The 23181-nt window shown below is 45.7% G+C and overlaps 1 protein-coding gene across 1 annotated transcript in view; it reads left to right on the plus strand.

Moving 5' to 3' along the window:
• Positions 1-23181, plus strand: part of clstn2a (calsyntenin 2a) — a 277961-nt gene that overhangs the window by 245920 nt on the left and 8860 nt on the right. Inside the window, exons 9-11 of the mRNA XM_042308068.1 lie at positions 4629-4791; positions 18551-18717; positions 19022-19170. Coding sequence (XP_042164002.1) covers positions 4629-4791; positions 18551-18717; positions 19022-19170 — 479 coding nt within the window. The remainder of the gene's footprint in view (positions 1-4628; positions 4792-18550; positions 18718-19021; positions 19171-23181) is intronic.

Here is a 23181-nt window from a genome sequence, read left to right on the forward strand (position 1 = left end):
TTTTACCAAAAACAGCTGAAAATCCCAATAAAACTACTTCACTTTTTGAAGTTCACTTTCCTTGCTTTGTCTAACACCATCATGAATCTAGAAAATAAGTTTTGTATGTCAGAGTGCAGTATTTATTTAGTTTCATAGCACATACATTTGCTAGTAAGTTTCCCAAACTGGCTTTAGCTGGGTCCTGCCCGGGCAAGTGCGGGGGGTTTGCCTAGCAACACGAGCCTCGGAGGGAGGAAACGTCTGGATAGCGCAACAAATACCCATGATTCAATGCTAGGTTCGGACCAAATGGCTAGCGCCACAGCTAAAATGGCTTTGAAAAAATATGATTTCAGCTAATAAGGAGGAGTATCTACAAAATAACTCGATTATGGCATTCACCAATAATAAACTATTTACAGTTGAAGTCAGAAGTTTACATAGACTTAGGTTGGAGTCATTAAAACTCATTTTTCAACCACTCCACAAATTTCTTGTTAACAAACTTTAGTTTTGGCAAGTTGGTTAGGACATCTACTTTGTGCATGACACAAGTGATTGTTTATAGACAGATTATTTCACTTATAATTCACTGTATCACAATTCCAGTGGGTCAGAAGTTTACATACACCAAGTTGACTGTGCCTTTAAACAGCTTGGAAAATTCCAGAAAATGATGTCATTGCTTTAGAAGCTTCTGATAGGCTAATTGACATCATTTGAGTCAATCAAAGGTGTACCTGTGTTTGTATTTCAAGGCCTACCTTCAAACTCAGTGCCTCTTTGCTTGACATCATGGGAAAATAAAAATAAATATTGTAGACTTCCATAAGTCTGGTTCATCCTTGGGAGCAATTTCCAAACGCCTGAAGGTACCACGTTCATCTGTACAAAAAATAGTATGCAAGTATAAACACCATGTGACCACGCAGCCGTCATACCGCTCAGGAAGGAGACGTGTTCTGTCTCCTAGAGATGAATGTACTTTGGTGTGAAAAGTGCAAATCAATCCCAGAACAACAGCAAAGGACCTTGTGAAGATGCTGGAGGAAACAGGTACAAAAGTATCTATATCCACAGTAAAACGAGTCCTATATCAACATAACCTGAAAGGCCGCTCAGCAAGGAGGAAACCACTGCTCCAAAACAGCCATAAAAAAAGACAGACTACGGTTTGCAACTGCACATGGGGACAAAGATCATACTTTTTGGAGAAATGTCCTCTGCTCTGATGAAACAAAAATAGAACTGTTTGGCCATAATGACCATAATGACCATCGTTATGTTTGGAGGAAAAAGGGGGCGGCTTGGAAGCCGAAGAACACCATCCCAACCGTGAAGCACGGGGGGGTGGCATCATGTTGTGGGGATGTTTTGCTGCAGGAGGGACTGGTGCACTTCACAAAATAGATAGCAACATGAGGAAGGAAAATGATGTGGATATACTGAAATAACTCAAAATCTCAAGACATGTCTCAAGTCAGGAAGTTAAAGCTTGGTTGCAAATGGATCTTCCAAATGGACAATGACCCCAAGCATACTTCCAAAGTTGTGGCAAAATGGCTTAAGGACAACAAAGTCAAGGTATTGGAGTGGCCATCACAAAGCCCCAGAGGTGTGAACTCTCACATGACTTGGACTCGAGTCAGAATCAAGTTACAAATATGATGAGTTGCAACTCGACTTTGACTTTAACACCAATGCCTCATGACGACTTGGACTTGAGCCTTTTGACTCGGCCTGTCTTGATACCCTGCCCAAGCGTTCTCATGGCTACCCATGTATTTCCATGGAAATATACTGTTTATTTGGAAAGTAATAAATATATAGATATTTTTAAAAGCATTCATGATTTGCGTAAATGTAATATACTAACTATTACTCTATTACTCTTACTATTAAAATATGAAATGGTATTACATTTGGTGAAGAACACAAAGTTCTTAAGTTTAGGACTTGAAACTTGACTTGATACTTCATGGTCTTGATTTTTTAGAGTTGACTCGGACTTGCCTGTCTTGACTTGGGACTTGACTTGGGACTTGAGTGCTAAGACTTGTGACTTGTAAAACAATGACTTGGTCCCACCTCTGCAAAGCCCTGACCTTTCTATTCTCCTATAGAAAATGTGTGGGCAGAACAGAAAAAGCGTGTGCGAGCAAGAATGCCTTACAAACCTGACTCAGTTACACCAGCTCTGTCAATACGAATGGGCCAAAATTCACCCAACTTATTGTGGGAAGCTTGTGGAAGGCTACCCGAAACGTTTAACCCAAGTTAAACAATTTAAAGGCAATGCTACCAAATCCTAATTGAATGTATGTAAACTTCGGACCCACTGGGAATGTGATGAAAGAAATAAAAGCTGAAATAAATCATTCACTCTATTATTATTCTGACATTTCACATTCTTCAAATAAAGTGGTGATCCTAACTGACCTAAGACAGGAAATCTTTACTAGGATTAAATGTCAGAAATTGTGAAAAACTAAGTTTAAATGTATTTGTCTAAGGTGTATGTAAACTTCCGACTTCAAGTGTCATATAATAGGCACATTTGTGGACATAAGTCTAACTTACACGACATTTAAGCTTATAGAGTTATCAAAAGTATGATCTGTAATTCAACATGCTCATAGTCATTCAAATAACAACCACCACCATCAGTACATGTAATCCAGCCTCTCTAAGATCACTGTGACACATAGGGACAGATTTGCTGTTTTTCTCCAGGTGAAAAAATGTACACCTGTGTTTCCCAGATGATATTAACCATAGAGACCAGAACAAAAAGGCAACAGTAAGGGCAAAGAGGATGGTTAAGACATTTCAAGGAGCATTTTAAATGAATACTGTTACATGCTTTTGCTTTAGCTTTCTGTTTGGTGTTTTATGACTGGAAAATGTTTCACCTGGTGCAAAATGCTTAGTTAGTCAATCTGTCCCATAGAGAGGCATTCAAAGGCCGGTAGAGAGACGGTAGTACCCAGAGAGGGAGATCAGAGGAGGGTCTGTGCCGTGAAGAGTGGCGTGGTATCTCCCTGGAGAGAATAGTCAGAGAGAAGGGAGAGAAGCTACTGAGAGTGGTTGTTCCCAGGAGACATCAGTCAGTTACAGGAGGTCTCATTTTACTCTCCACAGTGTGACAGCGACACCTGTGTGTGTGTGTGCCTGCATGCGTCCGTGCACACATAGGGATGTGAATGTTTATGTGTGGGTGACTACAAGTGCCTTTGTATAGGTATATACAGTATATATATATTCACATCTATGCCTGCGTGAACCGCGTATCAGTGTTTACCACAGCGTGGGCCGCGTATCAGTGTTTACCACTGCGTGGGCTGTGTATCAGTGTTTACCACTGCGTGGGCTGTGTATCAGTGTTTACCACAGCGTGGGCTGTGTATCAGTGTTTACCACTGCGTGGGCTGTGTATCAGTGTTTACCACAGCGTGGGCTGTGTATCAGTGTTTACCACAGCGTGGGCCGCGTATCAGTGTTTACCGACAGCGAGCGACCTAATGCGGTCTTACTCACACTGATTAAAGAAAACAACATTTTAAATGATGCCTCATGTTTTTGAGCATGAAAGGCTTCCTGGGTGTGCGAGGCATCAGGGAAGGAGTTAGCCATGCCTGACTGCCTTGTGCGCCGACTAGAGAGGTTGTTCAAGGCTCACTGGTAAATCAGCGGCATGAGATTGCATTACTTGAATGATAAACCCTTCAGAGCACTCTGGAGACATCTACAAACACACTGTTTGACAGTTATCTCCCTCCATATAGTTGATTTAATAGAATTAAGTTTCCCTCAACTTCTGATCTAAAGCCAGTTTGGAATTGAATTGGGAGTTGAAAGCTGATTCTAGCTCTGTGCGTGGGGGATTCTATCCAATCATCCACAGTGCTGCAGTACTACTATTTGACAGCTATCTCCCTCCACAATAGATCTCAACCATGTACGCCGCAATTGCCCCTCAAACGTCTAATCCAAGGTCAGTTTCGCAGTGTACCCCCTGATAGTTACAACTCACAGTTGGGGAGTTTGAAGCTGATTTAAGATCAGAGCGTGGGGCCAACTTCTCCCTGGAAGTATCTCAACACTAGACACTTGCCAGGGGGGGAACATAACACTATTATTATAAGAGCTGAGCTGGGTCAATTTCCTTTCGATTGGCTGGTGCTTGACTGACTGCTGGGCTGGATTTGACAGGCTTTGGTTCTTCCCCCAGGGAGGTTTTGGAATAAGTTAGTGTTTTGGGCTTAATGAAAAAGTTGTGTGATGGTCCCCTGACTCAGCGCTCGTAAATCCATGTCCCCTTAATGAGCGACTCCTTACAGTTAAACTTCATTAATTATCCTGAGAACAAATTAACAAGAGAGAAGCGGGATGAATCTGAATTAAGTTTAATGTGTTTTTCATTACTGAGATTGGGAGGGAGACTTCCAAACATACATTGTTGGGTTTGGGCTTTATGATAACTGTAAATAAATGGTTAATTTAAGAAATATCATCTACATGGGTTTGTTTGTTACAGTATGAGTATGTGGGAAGGTGATTATCAATGTGCTTAAATACCAACTAGATCTACACAACTCCTTGGTGGGTTTAACTCAATGCTAACATCATGTCCCTATGTCTTACAGATCTGTGATAAGGAGTGGCACTACTACGTGATCAACGTGGAGTTTCCTGCCGTGACGCTCTTTGTGGATGGCGTGACCTACGAACCCTACCTGGTGACGGACGATTGGCCCATCCATCCCTCGTCAATCGACACCCAGCTGACAGTGGGTGCCTGCTGGCAAGGTCATTATAGACTCTTATATACTGTCCTGTGTTCATTCCAACTCCTTGAAACTCTGAGGCTGTCCTAATATGGACACCATACCAGAATAACAATATTTTGTACTGTAAAATAAAGGGAGGGGAGGAAGTTTCTCTTGGATTCAGACATTCTTTCACAGAGCACACAAAGAATGCAGCGGTTTTCAATATCCCAGAAACCCCTGCATATTGGGTTTGATTGAAAAGGGCCCTATGTATGTTTTATATCATGTTTCAGCCATTTCCCTGAGCATTACCATTGGGGTGTCTTCGTGCAGTTTGAAGGAAGTTGCTAACTAGCTTTATCTCGGTTGCTAACTAGCATTAGCGCATGCTAGCTGTTACCTTTAGGGATGACCCCATTTAGTTGACTGGTCGATAGGCTGTTGGTCGACCGAGATTTCATGAGTCCAGGCAGTGGCAAAAATTGTTCAGGGTGTACAAGACACCTGTCTGATTCGCGCCTTTCTGTGTGGACTGATCCATTGTGGAGGCCATGGGGATGGCATAGACCATCACTCTAAGACATGTGCTACTTTACTTGTACAGTATATGGTTATATTATGGTAAGAACAACGCTTTTTCCCACGTTGGAAAGTGGTCGTTGTCCGCAGCACTGTTGAATTGGCGCCTTTTCCTCGACCATGTTGCTATGTGCATAATAATGAACCACCATATTGGTGTTGAGAACAATGTGGCGGAGGCAGCAGCGGAGGTAGGAAACGAGGAAACAGCCCTTGAATTAATTGTCTAAGAAAAATGAGGAGAGAGGAAACCCCAACTCAATTAGGACTATAATCAATAGCCTAACTGTTAAATATACCTGGCTTTATAAATCATCTATATTCTGTATATCTACAGAAATAAGACAGATCCTGCTTCTGTTCGATAGCCTACTGATTCTGTGAGCACCAAGCCTCACGTAACCACAACATGTCGGATAAACCGTTTTTAATCTTGGCAATGCTGTAATAAAGGCTTTACAATGTTTTTGTTATTACTTATAATTTATTTAGTGTTGTTTGCACGGTTCCAAATAGACTGAAAAATAAAATGTATAATAATCTCCTATCTCCTTCTTATTGTAATTATTACTATTATTATTATGATCATCATTATAATAATAAGTAATGTTGTTATCATTTGTGAGCTTAATATAACAGCCTTGTATAACCACCATCAAGCTGTAGGCATCCTGTTAAGTCTTAATAACATAACTTACTTAGGCCTATATTTCTACAGACTACAGGAAAAGGCAGGCTGAACAGGCCCCATTAACATCGACGGGGCTTTAGAGGAGCGGGTCAAGAGTTTCAAGTTCAATCAATCAAATGTATTTATAAAGCCCTTTTTACATCAGCTGATGTCACAAAGTGCTGTACAGAAACTCCCTAGAAAGGCCAGAACCTAGGAAGAAACCTAGCGAGGAAGCAAGGCTATGAGGGGTGGCCAGTCCTCTTCTGGCTGTGCCGGGTGGAGAGGAACCAGGCTATGAGGGCTGGCCAGTCCTCTTCTGGCTGTGCCAGGTGGAGAGGAACCAGGCTATGAGGGCTGGCCAGTCCTCTTCTGGCTGTGCCGGGTGGAGAGGAACCAGGCTATGAGGGCTGGCCAGTCCTCTTCTGGCTGTGCCGGGTGGAGATTATAACAGAACATGGTCAAGATGTTCAAATGTTCATAGATGACCAGCAGGGTCAAAAAATAATAATCGCAGTGGTTGTAGAGGGTGCAACAGGTCAGCACCTCAAGAGTAATTGTCAATTGACTTTTCATAGCCGATCATTCAGAGTATTTCTACTTCTCCTGCTGTCTCTAGAGAGTTGAAAACAGCAGGTCTGGTACAGGTACCACGTCAGGTGAACAGGCCAGAGTTCCATAGCCGCAGGCAGAACAGTTGAAACTGGAGCAGCAGCACGACCAGGTGGACTGGGGACTGCAAGGAGTCATCAGGCCAGGTAGTCCTGAGGAATGGCCTTAGGGCTCAGGTCCTCTGAGAAACAGAAAGAAAGAATTAGAGAGAGCATACTTAAATTCACACAGGGTACCGGATAACAGGAGAAATACTCCAGATATAACAGACTGACACTAGCCCCCCTACACATAAACTATTGCAGCATAAATACTGAAGGCTGAGACAGGAGGGGTTGGGAGACACTGGTGCCCTGTCCGACGATACCCCCAGACAGGGCCAAACAGGCAGGATACCCACCCACTTGCCAAAGCACAGCCCCCACACCACTAGAAGGATATCTTCAACCACCAACTTACCATCCTGAGACAAGGCCGAGTATAGCCCACAAAGATCTCCCCCACGACACAACCCAAGGGGGGGCGCCAACCCAGACAGGAAGATCACGTCAGTGACTCAACCCACTCAAGTGACACACCCCTCCTAGGGATGGCATGGAAGAGCACCAGTAAGCCATTGACTCAGCCCCTATAACGGGGTTAGAGGCAGATAATCCCAGTGTAGAGAGGGCAACCGGCCAGGCAGAGACAGCAAGGGCGGTTCGATGCTCCAGTGCCTTTCTGTTCACCTTCACACTCCTGGGCCAGACTACACTCAATCATAGGACCTACTGAAGAGACAAGTCTTTAATAAAGACTTAAAGGTTGAGACCGAGTCTGCGTCTCTCACATGGGTAGGCAGACCATTCCAAAAAATGGAGCTCTATAGGAGAAAGCCCTGCCTCCAGCTATTTGCTTAGAAATTCTAGGGACAATAAGGAGGCCTGCATCTTGTGACCATAGTGTACGTGTAGGTATGTACGGCAGGACCAAATCGGAAAGATAGGTTAGCAGTAAAACCTTGAAATCAGCCCTTGCCTTAACAGGAAGCCAGTGTAGAAAGGCTAGCACTGGAGTACTATGATCAAATGTTTTGGTTCTAGTCAAGATTCCAGCAGCAGTGTTTAGCACTAACTGAAGTTTATTTAGTGCTTTATCCGGGTAGCCAGAAAGTAGAGCATTGCAGTAGTCTAACCTAGAAGTGACAAAAGCATGTATACATTTTTATGTATCATTTTTGAACAGAAACTTTTTGATTTTTGCAATGTTACTTAGATGGAAAAAAACTTTTCCTTGATACAGTATTGATATGTTCGTCAAAAGAGAGATCAGGGTCGAGAGTAACGCAGAGGTCCTTCACAGTTTTATTTGAGTGTACAACCATCAAGATCAACTGTACAACCATCAAGATTAATTGTCAGATTCAACAGAATATCTCTTTGTTTCTTGGGATCTAGAACTAGCATCTCTGTTTTGTCCAAGTTTAAAAGTTGAACATTTTGCCGCCATCCACTTCCTTATGTCTGAAACAGAGGCTTCCAGGGAGGGCAATTTTGGGGCTTCACCATGTTTTATCGAAATGTACAGCTGTGTGTCGTCTCCATAGCAGTGACAGTTAACATTATGTTTCCGAATGACATCACCAAGAGGTAAAATTATAGTGAAAACAATAGTGGTCCTAAAATGGAGCCTTGAGGAACACCGAAAGTTACAGTTGATTTGTCAGAGGACAAACTGATATCTTACAGACAAAGTTCCCCTGGTGTCCACTTCACCAACGAACTATCATGGGCCAAACATACCAAGAGTGTCGTGAAGGGGGCACGACAAAACCTTTTCCCCCTCAGGAGACTGAAAAATGTGGCATCCCCAGATCCTCAAGAGGATTTTATACAGCTGCACCATCGAGTGTTACTGTAAATGAGTGAGGAGGTGTGGAGTCAGGCGCAGAGAGCAAAAGAAGTGGGAAAAAACACGTTTTAATGTCCCGGAAACATAACATGAACCAAAAGTAGAAAAACAAATGATCAGAAATAAAAACGGACAGCGTGAAACCCAAATACAAACAAAATACACTCAAACAACAAAACAGACTAACAAGCCCGCACGAAACAGAAGCGGGCTGAACAAACTATATATAACCCTATCCTAACAACCAAACAAGAAACAGGTGATACCAATCAGACAAAACCAAAGGAACACAGAACAACGGATCGGCGATAGCTAGTAGACCGGTGACGACGACCGCTGAGCGCCACCCGAACAAGAAGGGGAGTCACCTTCGGTAATATTCGTGACAGTACCCCCCCCCTGACGCGCAGCTCCCGCAGCGTGCCGACGCCGGCCTTGGGGACGACCCGGGCGGAGGCGATGGAACTCACTCAACCTAGATGGATCTAGAATATCCCTCACCGGAACCCAGCACCTCTCCTCCGGACCGTACCCTTCCCAGTCAACGAGGTACTGCAAGCCCCTCACCCGGCGTCTCGAGTCCAGAATAGCTCGTGTCTTGTACGCCGGGGACCCCTCGATGTCCAGAGGGGGCGGAGGAACCTCCGGAACCTCACCTTCCTGCATGGGACCAGCTACCACCGGCTTGAGAAGAGACACATGAAACGAGGGGTTAATACGATAATACGAAGGAAGTAATAATCGATAACAAACCTTGTTTATTCTCCTCAGGACTTTAAATGGCCCTATACACTGCGGACCCAGCTTCCGGCAGGGCAAGCGGAGGGGCAGGTTTCGGGTCGAGAGCCAGACCCTGTCCCCAGGTGCAAACACGGGGGCCTCACTGCGGTGACGGTCAGCGCTCTTCTTCTGCCTTATACTCGCTTGGCGTAATGACTCTTGGACAGCCCTCCAGGTCTCCTTAGAGCGCTGCACCCACTCCTCCACCGCAGGAGCCTCAGTCTGGCTCTGATGCCACGGTGCCAGGACTGGCTGGTACCCCAACACGCACTCAAATGGTGACATGTTGGTAGAGGAGTGGCTTAGTGAGTTCTGGGCTATTTCTGCCCAGGGAATATATCTCGCCCACTCCCCTGGCCGGTCCTGGCAATACGACCGCAGAAACCTACCCACCTCCTGGTTCACTCTCTCCACCTGCCCATTACTCTCCGGGTGATACCCTGAGGTCAGGCTGACCGAGACCTCCAGACGTTCCATAAATGCCCTCCAAACACGGGAGATAAACTGGGGGCCCCGATCAGAAACTATATCCTCGGGCACCCCGTAGTGCCGGAAGACATGGGTGAAAAGAGCTTCCGCAGTCTGTAGGGCCGTAGGGAGACCGGGCAATGGGATAAGACGGCAGGACTTAGACAACCGATCCACAACGACCAGGATCGTTGTGTTACCCTGAGAGGGGGAAGGTCAGTAAGAAAATCCACCGATAGATGGATCCACGGCCGTTGTGGAACGGGAAGAGGTTGTAATTTACCTCTTGGCAGGTGTCTAGGAGCCTTACTCTGGGCGTACACCGAACAGGAGGAAACATAGAATCGCACATCCCTCCTCAAAGTGGGCCACCAGTACTTCCTCTCAAGACCTCGCACTGTCCTAAAAATACCTGGGTGACCCGACGAGGGTAGACAATGAGCCCATCGAATCAATTGATCACGAACAGCCAGCGGCACGTACCTACGACCCTCCGGACACTGTGGAGGCGCAAGTTCCTCCCTTAGCGCCCGCTCGATGTCCGCGTCCACATCCCATACTACTGGTGCCACCAGCTTAGCTGCCGGAATGATGGGAGTAGGATCGATGGACCTGTCCTCAGTGTCATAGAGTCTTGACAGCGCGTCGGCCTTAGTGTTGAGGGAACCTGGTCTATATGAGATAGTGAAACGAAATCTGGTGAAAAACATGGCCCACCTTGCCTGACGAGGATTCAGTCTCCTAGCTGATCGGATATACTCCAGGTTACGGTGGTCAGTCCAGATAAGGAAAGGGTGCTTAGCCCCCTCAAGCCAGTGTCTCCACACCTTCAGGGCCTTAACCATAGCCAACAACTCCCTATCCCCCACATCATAATTCCGCTCCGCTGGCCCGAGTTTCTTCGAAAAAAAAAAGGCACAGGGGCGGAGCTTGATGGCGCACCCGAACGCTGTGAGAGCACCGCTCCAACCCCAGCCTCGGATGCGTCCACCTCTACTATAAACGCCAAAGAAGGGTCCGGATGCGCCAACACCGGCGCCTCAGTAAACATCGCCTTCAACTTATGAAAAGCTCCGTTCGCCTCTGCTGACCACTGTAAACGCACCGCCCCCTTCAGCAGTGAGGTAATAGGGGCAGCTACCTGACCAAAACCCCGGATAAACCTCCCGTAGTAATTGGCAAACCCCAAGAACCGCTGTACCTCCTTTACCATGGTTGGAGTCGGCCAATTACGCACAGCCTTTACGCGGTCACCCTCCATTACCAACCCAGAGCTGGAAATGCGATAACCCAGGAAGGAAACTGATTGTTTGGAAAACTCACATTTCTCCGCCTTCACATACAGGTCATGCTCCAGCAGTCGTCTAAGAACCTTGCGCACCAGAGATACATGCGCAGTGCGTGTAGTGGAGTAGATCAAAATATCGTCAATATACACCACTACACCCTGTCCGTGCAGGTCTCTGAGAATCTCATCCACGAAGGATTGAAATATAGCTGGAGCATTCTTTAAACCGTATGGCATGACGAGGTACTCATAATGGCCAGAAGTAGTGCTAAATGCAGTTTTCCACTCATCTCCATCCCGAATACGCACCAGATTATAAGCACTCCTGAGATCCAGTTTAGTGAAGAACTGCGCTCCGTGAAATGATTCCACTGCCGTAGCAATGAGAGGTGGTGGGTAACTAAAACCCACCGTGATGGAATTTAGACCTCTATAATCAATACACGGACGCAGACCACCATCCTTTTTCTTCACAAAAAGAAACTTGAAGAGACAGGTGACATGGAGGGCCGAATGTACCCCTGTCCCAGAGCCTCGGTGATATAAGTTTCCATAGCCACCGTCTCCTCCTGGGACAAAGGATACACATGACTCCTGGGGAGTGCAGCGTTACCCTGGAGGTTTATCACGCAATCCCCCTGCCTATGGGGTGGTAATTGGGTCGCCTTCTTTTTACTGAAAACGATAGCCAAATCATTATACTCAGCTGGAATGCGCACGGTGGAAACCTGGTATGGACTCTCCACCGTTGTCGCACCGATGGAAACCCCTACACACCTGCCTGAACACTCATCAGACCACCCCTGTAGAGTTCCCTGTTTCCACGAAATCGTAGGATTATGAATAGCTAGCCAGGGAATCCCCAGTACCACTGGAAACGCAGGTGAATCAATAAGGAACAAACTAATTCGCTCCTTGTGATTCCCCTGCGTAATCATCTCCAACGAAATTGTGGCTTTCCTCACCAGCCCTGACCCTAATGGTCGACTATCTAAAGAGTACACGGCAAAAGGTGGGTCTACTTTTACTAACGGAATCCTCAACCTCTGAGCGAGTCCGCGATCTATAAAGTTTCCAGCTGCGCCTGAATCTACCAGTGCCTTATGCTGGAGAGAAGGAGAATAATTAAGGAAACAAATTAATAGGAACATGTGACCAACAGGAAACTCTGGGAGAGTGTGGTGCTTACTCACCTGGGGTGACCGAGGAGTGTTCTGCCTGCCCTCTCGATTCCCAGATGAATTCCTCCAGCACCGACCAGACGTGTGCCCTCTCTGGCCACAACTGGTACAGGAGGAGCTTCCTCCTCCGATCTCCCTAGACGCGGTCCCTCCTAGCTCCATCGGGAGAGGAGCAGGAGGGTCAGGAGGTAGAACTGACAGGACCCTTTCAGAACGTCCGCGAGCAGCTAGCAGATGGTCCAACCGGATCGACAGGTCTATCAGTCCATCCAGGCTAAGTGTAGTATCCCGACAGGCCAGCTCCCCACGGACGTCCTCTCTCAGGCTACATCTGTAATGGTCTATCAGGCCCTGTCGTTCCACCCTGCTCCAGCGGCCAAGGAACTCCAGCGCGAAGTCCTGCGCGCTCCTCGTCCCCTGTCTGAGATGGAACAATCTCTCACCCGCCGCTCGACCTTCTGGAGGGTGATCGAACACGGCCCTGAAACGGCGGGTGAACTCCGGGTAATTGTCCTTCGCTGAGTCGGGCCCGTTCCAGACCACATTAGCCCACTCCAGGGCTCTACCGGTAAGGCATGTGATGAGAACCCACACTCTCCTCCTCCGAGGGAGCCGGCCGAACGGTGGCCAGGTAGAGGCCTAGTTGAAGCAGGAATCCCTGGCACCCCGTCGCTGCTCCATCGTACTCCCTCGGAGGCGTAATGCGCAGAGCGCTGGAACCGGATCCAGATGGGGAGATGGTAGAGTTGCTGGTGGGAGGGTCGGTGGGGTAGTAGGGAGACCATTCCTCTCCCAACGATCCATCCTTTCCATCATCTGATCCATCGCTGATCCTAGGCGATGGAGGATAGACGTGTGATGAAGGACTCTCTCCTCCATATTAGGAAGAGGAGTGGTCGCTGCTCCTGCTGACTCCATATCGTGGTGCGGGCTTCTGTTACGGTAAATGAGTGAGGAGGTGTGGAGTCAGGCGCAGAGAGCAAAAGATGTGGGAAAAAACACGCTTTAATGTCCCGGAAACATAACATGAACCAAAAGTAGAAAAACAAATGATCAGAAATAAAAACGGACAGCGTGAAACCCAAATACAAACAAAATACACTCAAACAACAAAACAGACTAACAAGCCCGCACGAAACAGAAGCGGGCTGAACAAACTATATATAACCCTATCCTAACAACCAAACAAGAAACAGGTGATACCAATCAGACAAAACCAAAGGAACACAGAACAACGGATCGGCGATAGCTAGTAGACCGGTGACGACGACCGCCGAGCGCCACCCGAACAAGAAGGGGAGTCACTTTCGGTAATATTCGTGACATCGAGAGCAGCCTGACCAGTTGCATCACCGCCTGGTATGGCAACTGCTCGGCATCTGACTGTAAGGCGCTACAGAGGGTAGTGCGAATGTCCCAGTACATCACTGGGGCCAAGCTTCCTGCCATCCAGGATCTATATAATAGGCAGTGTCAGAGATAAGCCCATAAAATTTTCAGAGACTCCAGTCACCCAAGTTATAGACTGTTTTCTCTGCTACCGCACAGAGCGCCAAGTCTAGGACCAAAAGGCTCGTCAACAGCTTCTACCCCCAAGCCATAAGACTGCTGAACAATTAACAAAATCACCACCGGACAATTTACATTGACCCCCCTCCCTTTTGTACACTGCTATTACTCAGTGTTTATTATCTATGCATATTCACTTCACCCCTACCTACATGTACAAATTACCTCAACTAACCTGTACCCCCGCACACTGACTCGGTACCGGTGCCCCATGTGTATATCCTCGTTATTGTTATTCTTGTTGTGTTACTTTTTCTTCTAATTTTTTATTTTAGTCTACTTGGTAAATATTTTCTTAACTCTTCTTGAACTGCACTGTTGGTTAAGAGCTTGTAAGTAAGCATTTCACGGTAAAGTCTACACTTGTTGTTTTCGGCTCGTGACAAATAAAGTTTGATTTGATTTCAATCATTCATTCATTAATGTCATTACAGAGCATACAAGTCATTCATAATTTCAAATGCAATCAAGCATTATATTTAAAATAAAATAACAATGGCCTCCCGGGTGGCGCAGTGGTTAAGGGCGCTGTACTACAACGCCAGCTGTGCCAGACTCTGGGTTTGCGCCCAGGCTCTGTCGTAACCGTCCGCGACCGGGAGGTCCGTGGGGCGATGCACAATTGGCCTAGCGTCATCCGGGTTAGGGAGGGTTTGGCCGGTAGGGATATCCTTGACTCATCGCGCACCAGCGACTCCTGTGGCGGGCCGTTCGCAGTGCGCGCTAACCAAGGTTGCCAGGTGCACGGTGTTTCCTCCGACACATTGGTGCGGCTGGCTTCCGGGTTGGATGCTCCGCTGTGTTAAAACCTCTTGCAACGAGCAAACCTGTATCCGGGAGCGTAATCATAGCCTCAAACGCATTAGCATAACGCAGCGGACATAAACTTTTCCTATTCATGAAAATCGCAAATGAAATTAAATAAATACATTCAAACACAAGCTTAGCCTTTTGTTAACGACACTGTCATCTAAGATTTTCAAAATATGCATTATAGCCAACGCTAGACAAGCATTTGTGTAAGTTTATCATGGCATAATGCTATGCTAGGCTCTGCTGGCAGCAGGCAACATTTTCACGAAAATAAGAAAAGCAACCAAATTAAATAATTTACCTTTGAAGAACTTCAGATGCTTTCACTCAGGAGACTCCCAGTTAGATAGCAAATGTTCCCTTTTTCCAAAAATATTATTTTTGTAGGCGAAATAGCTCCCGTTTCGTTTCTTCATCATGCTTGGCTGAGAAATCGACCGGAAAATGCTGCAACTATAACGCTAAACTTTTTTCAAAATTTGCTCCATAATATCGACAGAAACACGGCAAATATTGTTTAGGATCCATCCTCAAGGTGTTTTTAACATATATATTCGATAATATATCCATCGAGGCAATTGGTTTCTCATAAGAAGCGATTGGAAAAATGGCTACCTCAGTATTTTACGCAAGATTTTCTGCGGGAGACACCATGTGACCACATGCTACATATGGTCCCTTACAGCCATTCTTCAATGGAAATGCCTAAAAAGATGTCACAATGCTGTAGACACCTTGGGGAATACGTGGAAAACGTAAGCTCATTGGTAGCTCATTCACAGCCAAATAAGGAGTCATTGGCATGAGGCGGTTTCAAAAAATGCAGCACTTCCTGGTTGGGTTTCGCCTGTAACATCAGTTCTGTGGCACTCACAGACAATATCTTTGCAGTTTTGGAAACGTCAGAGTGTCTTCTTTCCAAAGTTGTCAATTATTTGCATAGTCAAGCATCTTTTCGTGACAAAATATCTTGTTTAAAACGGGAACGTTTTTCATCCAAAAATTAAAATGGCGCCCCCTAAATCCAAGAGGTTAAGAAGCAGTGCGGCTTGGTTGGGTTGTGTATCGGAGGACGCATGACTTTCAACCTTCGTCTCTCCCGAGCCCGTACGGGAGTTGTAGCGATGAGACAAGATAGTAGCTACTTAAACAATTGGATACCACGAAATTGGGGAGAAAAAAAGGTTAAATAAATTTCAAAAAATAACAATGCAACCTTTGAATAATTAGCGTAAACAATAAATAAACTATTCCGTTTCGGAAATTGCATTCACGAATGTGACTGTTTATAGTCTTTGCTTTTCAAAAAAAAAATTAAATTATAACGTTACAACAGACTCTCTGGTATGCTTATAATTTTTTAAATGTTTGCATTGTTCCAAACGGTCAGAATAATTATATTGTAATCTAACAGTAACTGTTTGTCAAACATAATATGCACGCAGAGCTTCTTACCCTCTTTTTCTTGATCTCCAATGTTTTGTCACAACTAGTAAAATGTATTCCACAAATCGACTACCCCTTTACCTCCTGAGCAACCAGTAAACAAACATTCCCCCTTTTCAAGTTTATTTGTCACGTCCTCTGCATCCATTTTGCTATCTCGTGTTCAGAGTTGGTTATAACCTATTTATTGATGTGATTATGATATGCTATAGGTCAGGCTCTATTGGTTATGTGCATGCGATGCGTACATGTGTCACATAAAGAGAGCAAGGGTTGAGGGAAAATGTAATGTTTTTCCTAAACAAATGGGGGATTTCGGTAACAGAACTTTTCAGTCAGAAATGGCTGTAATTACGTTGCAGCTTCAGCAACACGGACAGCGCGATAAACACTGTTGAAATTCTGTGGTGGTCGCTGCAGCAGGGAGGAGACATCCGGCAACAATTCTCAGCCCGGCCCGGCACAATCAAATCAATTGCGGTCAGACTCCCTCTAGTCATTTGTGTGTCTTAATTATATCATGAAACAATGTGCTTAAAGCATCACACAAGCTCAGTGAATACAGTTGATTTGATTAACACATAGGATGTGTCTATAAATGGAAAAATACACGTTTGGTCAAATTGGTCAAAAAACAGACAACTCTCGGTCGACCTAGTTACCATAGACTTCGAGTCATTGCACTAACGCTAGTTAGCATTGGCTCACGAAACAACCTCTAACATCGAGTCATTCTTTTTCAAATCAAAGAGGCTCAAGCTTGGAGACATCGAACAGGAAACACAGGCTGTCAATTCCAGCCGCTTGAAAAGAGGGGGCTAATGATCCCATTTGAACGAAGAAGCACTACTTACCATAGCTTTTATGATTCAAAATAATTATGATTTAAATGTGTTTGCTGGGGGGGAGCAGGTCCGCGAGGTGGTTAATGCTAAATCACATGAGCCCCACTCGAGGCATCGAGGTCCAACGTCAAGGGCATTTCCGTGTCATTTGAATTTATTTTAATCTGGCTCCTGATTGCAATTTTCTCTTTTTTCTCCTGTTTCCTCTCTCTTTCCATGAATCTGTGATTGTGTGAGAAAGCCCTGCAGAAGGGATTAAGACAGTCTGAATGGAAGACAAGTTCTTTGGCTATTACAACCCAGTGAAGCTGCTTTAAGCTTCACTAAGCCGCAACTGATAACTTTGCAGACCATTAGTGAACAGGATTGCCTTTCTAAGTACCCACCACCCTGCACACAATCAACAACGTAATGAAGAGACACACAGAACGAAAGGCCCCAGACATCATTTTAACTCCCCCAAATCAAAACGAGATTTGTGACTTGAGACTAGAGCGACAGAGTTTATTTGATTTTTTTTTACCCATTTTCGTTGGGGAAACGTTTATGGAGATTGCTTTGAATGGTGTTCTTCAGCAGAGTAGACGAGCAATGTATGCCATGTAATTACTAAACGTCCCTACTAGGGAAGTATAGTGCAGAGAAACTTTGGTTGTCCTTAGGCCAACTGTCATATTCTGCCTCTTCTTAACCATAATCTTGAACCTACTCTCTTTTCCTAATACAGCTAAGTCAAACTGTTGATTTAAACTTAATTGCTATCTTTCTCACTGCAGGTGTAAATACTATACAGCCAGATGTGCAGAAATGGCATATGCTATCAGCACTGAGGCCTACGCACTGAACGTGTTCAAATGATCCTGTTTTGGTAGGACGATACTGAAATGACCCAAAATATGCTCCCTCAATCTGTCCTTCGGTGCCACAACAGTTAATTGATAGCATCATAATAATAAGCAATAAGTCTGGAGCCGATGCAGGGGGCGAGACCCGGCTCTGGGGCCGTTAGCACGTTACTATAGTGACTAGCGAACTGCCAGTTCCATCTGCCAGTGGATCAAAGAGGAGACTCGCACACACTCGTCTGAATAAGACAACGGCAGCGTTTCACAGGTCTCGTGTCCCTGACGCTCTGAGCCCAAATCTACCTCACATTGGACATGTTTTTATTTTGTTGTTTTGACAGTCGCTTTAAAAAAGAAGTGGGGAGAGCAGATGGGAGCTGGCAAACAAAACTGGCTGGCATTTCCGTAGTCACGCTATCGGCTTTATTTTACAGTACTGTTTGGCTTGGTATTTACCTGCTGTTTAGGAAATGTGGTAACAAAGGTCACCCTCTGTTAGCCTTTAGTGAAACCTTTATTTGTAAAGGTTAGTCTTGTTGAAAGGTTAGTTATGTAGGTTCATCTCTTTTCTTAAAGTGTAATTTCTAACTTAGACCGAGTAAATAAAGCATAAAGGACTGTATGATAAAGAATTACCAAAGCATATTCTTATATTATAATAGAGGCAGGCACAATATTGCTTTCACCTGCTCTGTAGTTTCAGATCAGAACGGATGAAGGAGAGGACATGATCTCCACGGAAGCCGTTTTAAGATGGAGCTTTGAACTGAACAAACCTTGAGCTCCCATCCTTCCTCTTCTCCTCCCTAGGTGGTGAGGTGTCCACCCCACGGTTCACCCAGTTCTTCCGGGGCAGTCTGTCTGGGCTGACCATCCGGCCAGGGAGGATCGAGACCCAGAAAGTCATCTCCTGTCTACAGGCCTGTAAGGAAGGACTGGATATCCACTCACTGGAGAGCCTGGGCAAGGACATCAAGGTGACAGCTCTGCAGACACGCTGGTGCACACACACACACATACAAACACATATAAACAGACATAAATCTACAAACACACCTTACCCTTATAAGTCATAACATCTGTGTTCTACAAACAGTACTGTTAGGAGATCTGAAAAATCACCATCAATCTGATAAATATGATTATACTCTTTGGTCAAGTATTTATTTTTAATGCGATCCATGTAGAAACGGTACAAATCGAGAGGTTCAAGACATCACAGTAAATTAACTTCACCTCTAGTATCGATGTGTTGATTCATGTGTTCTTCTGTGTGTGCAGTTCCACTTCAACCCAGCCCAGTCGGTGCTGGTGATGGAGGGAGAGGACCTGGAGAGTGTCAACACAGCCATGGCCAAGGTCTCCTACATCAACTCACGCCAGTTCCCCACAGCAGGCCTCAGACAGCTACACATCACCACCACCGTACAGTGAGTATGGAACCCTATAGATGTGTATGTGTACGCACACACAGTAATCTGTCTCCCACACACAGACACACACTGTAATCTGTCTCCCACACACAGACACACACTGTAATCTGTCTCCCACACACAGACACACACTGTAATCTGTCTCCCACACACAGACACACACTGTAATCTGTCTCCCACACACAGACACACTGTAATCTGTCTCCCACACACAGACACACACTGTAATCTGTCTCCCACACACATGCTCACACTCCTCAACCTCTTTTCCTTGCTCTCTCACACATAGTTTACAAGCACAGACACACAAACATGATTCACACCAAGCACACAGAAATACTTGTATCCCTTCACAGAATGTGTTTATCAAGCCTTCATTTGTGTATTTCACACAAACAAATACAGCAGAGGTAAAGAAATGTGGTTCTCTGGGGAAAGAGAGGGGGAAGTATTTTGATGGTGGGAGAGTGAGAGAAAAGATAGAAAATCTACTGTGTGAAAGTGGAGTCCTTCAAATGCATGTCCTCGGGTCAGTGTGTGCGTGTGTGGTGTGTGTGTGGGTGTGGGGGTGTGTGTACATCCGAGTCTCTGCCTTTGCTCTCTGTGTGTCCCCGGGTCAGTGTGTATCCGTGTTTTTGGCGCGCTCTCAAGGTTAGTGTGTACGTTCCAGGTTGTGTGTGGGTCTGATGTCTGGCGCGGCCTGTGGTCTCTCTGTGTCTGATGTGCTAATCAGGAGTGTTAGAGGGGAGAGGCATGTCCCTCTCTTTACATCTCCCCTCAGTAACCACACCATTCCAACCCACCACGCCACGGTTGAGAGGGCCGCTGGGATGCCGTTGCGCCGTGGTTGCCATGGAGCTGTGGCACAGGGGCCAACATCTCGTCAGCTGATGATGAGGATATGAATGAGGGCCATGAAGGCAATCTGCTATGTCAGGGTTTCTCATGCCAGAGAGCACTCAGAGAGGGAAAGTTGATCATTAGACAAATATAGCTCTGTTAAGACTGGCTGGCTGATTGGGTGGCTGACTGGCTGGGTGGGTGGGTGACTTGCTGGGTGGGTGGCTGACTGGGTGGACGGGTGGGTGGGTGGGTGGGTGACTGACTGGTTGGGTGGGTGGCTGACTGGCTGGGTGGGTGGGTGGGTGACTGGCTGGGTGGGTGGGTGGGTGGGTGACTGACTGGCTGATTGGGTGGCTGACTGGCTGGGTGGGTGGGTGACTGGGTGGGTGGGTGGGTGACTGGCTGGGTGGGTGGCTGACTGGCTGGGTGGGTGGGTGGCTGACTGGGAGGGTGGGTGGGTGACTGGCTGGGTGGGTGGCTGACTGGCTGGGTGGGTGACTGGCTGGGTGGGTGGCTGACTGGCTGGGTGGGTGGGTGGGTGGGTGGGTGGGTGACTGACTGGCTGGGTGGGTGGGTGGCTGACTGGCTGACTGGCTAGGTGGGTGGGTGGCTGGCTGACTGGCTGGGTGACTGGCTGGGTGGGTGGCTGACTGGCTGGGTGGGTGGGTGACTGACTGACTGGCTGGGTGAGTGTAGTATGTGTGTCTGTGTGTGTGTGCGCCCCCTGTATACGTGTCTACACCTGTTCACAGTTAAACAGTGAGGGAGGGGTCGGCCAAATCAAAATGGACGATTGTGGTGGATAGTGGACTCCTGTCACAGGAGCTGTAATAGGATTATTCAAACTCAGAATTCAGACCGCTGCCTTGTATAGAGAGAGACGGCTCCTCCTACTCAGCAGAAATATGTCCCTGGCTATGTCCCAAACTGCACCCTATACTCTACATGGTGCACTACTTGTGATCAGGGCTCATAGGGAATATGTAGGCAACAGGGTGTTGTTTTGGAAGCAACCCCTTAGTAGTGTTTCTGGTCAAGTGGCATTTATTTAGTGAGGTCCGGATCCCATTGTGACGCAGAGAGGACACAATTTGGCCGAGGGACACTATTTGGCATGACAGGCCCTAGTTTAGTCTGGAGAATGTACACCCCACAAATATTTTACCGATGTTGTTCAGGGTAATTGTTTGTGGAGTTACAGACAATTTTGCTTATCGGATAAATCTACACACGCGATTGCAGGTACACGCACGCAGGCACACACACACACACACACACGCACTTCCTATTCAAAGCCAGTTTGTAAGGTAATTATGGAGATCAACTAATCAGACATCCACATACACACACATACATTTTTTAAAATAATTTATTTGTTTCACCTTTATTTAACCAGGTAGGCTAGTTGAGATCAAGTTCTCATTTACAACTGCGACCTGGCCAAGATAAAGCAAAGCAGTGTGACAAAAACAACAACACAGAGTTACACATAAACAAACATACAGTCAATAGAAACAATAGAAAAATCTGTCTGCAGTTTGTGCAAATGAAGTAAGGAGGTAAGGCAATAAATAGGCCAATAGTAGCAATGTAATTACAATTTAGCAATTTACACTGGAGTGATCGATGTGCAAGATGAGGATGTGCAAGTAGAAATACTGGTGTGCATTGACCCTGGGGTATTTTGGCCCTGACTCTGCACTGGCTGGCTCTATGCACACTCACTATGCACACACACACACACACACACACACACACACACACACACACACACACACACACACACACACACACACACACACACACACACACATACACACACACACACACACACACACACACACACACACACACACACACACACACACACACATACATTTGATTTGATTTTGATTTGACACACACAACACACACTCTTCCTATTCTAATACATGTAAATACACAGACACACACATACACATACACAGACACACACATCCCATTCAAAGCCAGTCTATTATTTAGTGAAGGAGAACAATACATCTAAGTACATGCTTTATTTAGGCCTAGACTTAGTGCAAGTAATTACCATGGGAAAGCAGTCCAATCAGTAAGTTTAGCTAGTAAAGCCAGAAGCACTGTTATCATATAAACAAATAGACTGTTTTTAATTAGCGTGGGAAAGTAAATATATGAATAAATAAGTTAGTGAAGAGCACTTTTCACCGACCCTTGAAAAGCGTAATTTCTAGGCTTTAGGCGCCAGCGTTTGTATTAATCCTGAGAGACTGCACTGCCCCCCTCAAACTGTAATGACAGCCAGCTTGTTTCCCCCAGACGGCCTGGGTGGCAGGGCAGCTCCTCGCTCTGGGTAGGATATCCTTAGAATCTAGATCCCAGATCTAGGTTCAGCTTACCCTCCCCAAGTCGTAATCCAATATGGATAAGTGCAAAATTGATCTTAAATCAGTGACTAGGGGCAACATCGTCTGAGGACTACTTAAACAGTAGTAACTGTGAAAGGTGTCAGAGAGAATGTCAAATCCAGAAACAACTCCTAGCCCCTAAGCCCTTACCCCTAAGCACAAGTGTGTAGGAAGTAGGTACAGTGAATGTAGAAATATAACATTAAAATGTTTCTTTGTTTGGGGTTTTCATGTTAACCGTTGGCTGAGAAAGTGTTCAATTGTGTTGATGAGAAAATGTGATAATTAGTAAACAAATGTGGATGTGTGTGTTATTGGAAATGGGCAGTTTCGAGCCATCTGTCTCAAAAGCACATCACTCACTCCCAAATATTCTGAAAAGCTGTAGAGTTTGTTGCCAACAGAGACCACTTGCAAAAACAATTTGATGTCCACTTTCACAGTTGCCTCTATCACAATCTGTCTTTACAGTAACTGTCTCTGATCTCTGAAATTAAAATTAAAAGTGCCAAGTCATTCATTACCAGGACCAGAAAGAGTATTTAGGCTGTGTCCTCTTGGGTGAAAGCACTCATTAATGGTGCCACACAAAGCAATTTATTCTGATTCCAGTATCAAATGGCAATTATGTTCCCCTAATCTCTCTTACCCTCTTGTTCCTTATCTGTAGGCCAATTATCTACAAAAACTGCCCTGAACAATCGTAACCTGAGGAAAACAAGGTGGACTTTTTGCATCATCTGTCAATACACTAATGTCT

The sequence above is a fragment of the Oncorhynchus tshawytscha genome, linkage group LG28 (assembly GCF_018296145.1).
Source record: "Oncorhynchus tshawytscha isolate Ot180627B linkage group LG28, Otsh_v2.0, whole genome shotgun sequence".
NCBI classification, from domain to species: domain Eukaryota; kingdom Metazoa; phylum Chordata; class Actinopteri; order Salmoniformes; family Salmonidae; genus Oncorhynchus; species Oncorhynchus tshawytscha.